We start from the raw sequence: 3,477 nt of genomic DNA, 5'->3' as shown, positions 1-3,477 counted from the left end.
CACTCATACGTTGGGACCAAAGACCAACTAACTCGGGATGAGGCGAAGTCCAAGCGGATGGGAGCATGGTGTCGAGAACGCCAGAGAAGCCTTGCAAAACGGTAAAGCCGGTGACACTAGCGGTCATAGATCCCAAGCTAACTGCCGCAAGGGCGTTGGTAGACAACTGTCCAATAGAAACCACGGGAACGATGACTAGAGAATATTCCAAGAGATGAGTTCTGAAGTTGCACACCCGTCAGTATTGCCTTGTTCTGAGAAATAGTGAAGTGGTCATACCCAAAGACTGGCAACGCGTACTTGATGAGGATGCGAAGTTCCTCCCAGAACATGACCATACCGCTGCCAATGTCGACAGATCTGTGCCTGCTCACTTCCTCAACTCGGCCAGCGGGTGGAGATAAGAGGAGTAATTTCGTTTGGTGGAGCGCTGACTTTGGAGCCTCCTTGAAGATCGATACCAATAGTGGGTTCGAGAGGACGGAGGTATGGGTAGAAGCGAATGGTTCCTCTGCGCCGGACGGTAGTTGAATCATCTCCAGGGAATACCAAATCATCGGTGGGCCCTTCGTGCGTCGTGGAAAAGCGTGATAGGACTGCGTAGTCGGAGGGTAAAGGGGGGTCTTGGTCATAAGCATAGGTCGAGGACATGGTGGTCAAACAGCAACAAGATCGGAAAGCGATGAGTTCCTAGTCAAGTCCCGAGTTGACAACGTTAATGAGAGCGGGTCAAGCGCTAGTCTTTAAGTGACACAGAATGCGTAGATCCATCGCAGATTCAGAGCATTTTCCCATCTCTATGCGGAATTCAATCCAGTTTATGCGTCAAGTCTGGTTGGTCTCTATAAATAGACAGCCAAGCTTCTTGTGTCGATTTTTGAGTGGGGGAGCTCCAAAGTCGGAATTCTCGACGCGAGCCGTGTCCCTGGAAATCCATAAGTTACGTACTTGTTGAGACCATAGATAGAAAAATTGTAGAAAAACATACGGAATTGGACCTTTCTAGACGGCCAAAAATGCGCATATATTCACCGCGAGGTTGATTTCGAGTTGATTTGGGAGGTCCACAAGATCTAGAAGTCCAAATTTTCAAGGTATAATCAAGCGTGGATGATAGTGGGTCATGAGGAGAACAAAACATTAGTAAAATCTTCGATGAGCGATATGAATTGTGCTTAGGAAAGTTATGCGCCGGTTGAAGAGGTGTGTTGACGGGTATTTTTGTTTCTGTTGTCACTTGTTTCATTCACCTGGGCCCCTGTACAGATTTCCAAAGTGTTTCTTGTACTCTACGTATGTTTTGCAAAATCTCAAAGAGATTCTGCCCCAGATCCATAGAGCGCTTAGCACGGGGAATGTGTGTGATGGATGACGAAAAGTTACACACGTTTCTCAGGCTGACGGACCAGAATTGAACCACATGTGCACGATCAAACCATTAATTTCTGTGAGTAAGTACCAAGGTTGAGAGAATGACTGGCTTGAGGAGAGGCGAGTGAGGCATTGATTCGACATGGCTGAGCTTGAAGATACCTTCCCCCGCAGCGTTTGACCTTCGTCCTTTACGGAGAAGCTTTAAGCTTTGAGTATGTCCCAACTCGAAATCCCAATTGCGCAAGAATCCAATTTGACAGACAGATAATGCATCAGTTACATGCGCAGGTGCGGTGAGGTGCGGTGTATGTATGCCACTAGGTATACAGCCGACATTCCCGGAGTAGACGCCCAACCTTCTGACGCCCGAGACGTCATAGAGCCCAAGCTACCCAACCGACACAAAAAGCAAGATCCCCCAATAAACAGGGAGTGTTTTGACCTTCAGCTTCATTTTCGAACCGTCGCCTACACCTCATGCACACCACTTCCACGTCCATGCCCATGACCAAGCAAGCGTGTCTCCTCCTGACGTGCCTTATCCTCCGCCTTCAGCCTGTTCATGACCTTATCGACCTCATGGTCCCAGTCCGATCGGAGGCAAATGATCGTCCCCAGTACAGCGCAGTACACCAGGGAGATGGTCAACCCATACCACAAACCATGTAGCTTCATATCCCACGAGAAAGCGAGCCAGATGCCGAAAGGAATACCGACGATATAGTATGCGCTGCAAAAGGTTTGTCAAGAGGTATGTGTGCAAGAGATCCGGAAAGATTACCTGAGGTTTAACAAAGCTCCAGTGAATTGTTTACCCCTAGCTCTCAGAATCCCTCCCGTAACCGCTGCATTCCCGTCGAATACCTGAAAGAGCGCTACTAAGGGCAAAATGGATGCCACCAGACCAACGACCTCTGTATCCCAATTCCAAGTCAGATTCCTTCCACATAGAAAGAACTGCTTAATTCAAACCTGGATCGTTATTGAAAAGGTACCCCCACACGTTTCGGAATATCAAAAACATGGCACTAGAAGAGCAAGACAAAAGGTTTGTCAATGGCTGCGAGAAGTGAATGCTCGAACGGCATACCTTGAGATCATAGAAAGCAAAAGTGCCATTATGATAGAGGTTTTAGCCGCCATGCCCGCCCGCTTGGCCTTCTGTTCCCCGAGGAGGTTACCAATTCTGCATGCATCTGGATCAGCTATCGCAGCACAGAGCGGAATAAAAAGCGGACACACCGCACGGAAGTGGCAACTCCCAATGCGAAAGGCGCTTGAAAGGTCGTCGATGCGGAAACTAGAAGGACGGACTGTGTGGCAAGTGCTACTGGGCCCAGCCTAGGCGGCGCATCAGTAAGGAGGGATTGCGACAAACCACGGATACTAACAAAGACGCGGCGAGACCAATCAACTCCCATGCCCACCACTCCGATGCCGTTTGACCTGAGTGATCAAATCAGTGAATGAAGTTGGTTGATTGAACCAATAGGCTCACCGACACCACTCAAGCCTAACTGGACTAAGACTCCCAAGCTTGTGAACATCCTCCTGGAAAGCGGGTACCACGCCGTTCGATCCACGAAGAAGATACCATAAATGATTGACATCACCGAAACGAGATTGAAAGAGATCGCGGTGGCGAGTGGGGCGCCGATGAAGCCTAATCTGAATGGTTTGGGACCCCAAACTGTGTAGATCGGTTAGATGACGTTGCGAAGCGAAAGAGGAGGAGTTTACCAAGGAGATAGTTCAAGACAGCATTGAAAGGTGCTACAATGAAGATAATGCGAGTGGGGACTGTGAACAACCCTGTTATAAGAGAGTCATGAGCAATCTTGGGTGATCCTGATCACAAGAAGCGGAACACGCCTTGTGACTGAAAATAGCGACTAAGGATTGCGGGTTAGGAACAATCAAAACAGCGGATAAACGGGTGTAAGTACCGACTGATACAGTTAAATGCATAAGCTTAAAAAGCATGTAAGAATAGAGTCGGTGAAAAAGTAAATTCCCATACCGGGCAGCCCGAGGGAGACCCAACGCAGGTAGGTTGATGCGAGGTGCGCTACCTCTGGCTCTTGTCTTAGGAAGAGTAGAATG

General features: G+C 48.7%; 1 pseudogene across 1 annotated transcript in view; it reads right to left on the bottom strand.

Moving 5' to 3' along the window:
* Window positions 1-332, bottom strand: part of LACBIDRAFT_239641 — a pseudogene marked incomplete at both ends in the record, with an annotated part of 2,125 nt that extends 1,793 nt beyond the window's left edge. The window contains 2 exons of the mRNA in view: window positions 4-221; window positions 280-332. Of these exons, the coding sequence occupies window positions 4-221; window positions 280-332 (271 nt within the window). The remainder of the gene's footprint in view (window positions 1-3; window positions 222-279) is intronic.
* Window positions 333-3,477: the final 3,145 nt, after the last annotated feature.

This window comes from Laccaria bicolor, genomic scaffold (assembly GCF_000143565.1).
Source record: "Laccaria bicolor S238N-H82 LACBIscaffold_44 genomic scaffold, whole genome shotgun sequence".
NCBI lineage: Eukaryota > Fungi > Basidiomycota > Agaricomycetes > Agaricales > Hydnangiaceae > Laccaria > Laccaria bicolor.
Note: the sequence above shows the minus strand (reverse complement) of the source record. Positions and strands in the feature narration are given on the sequence as shown.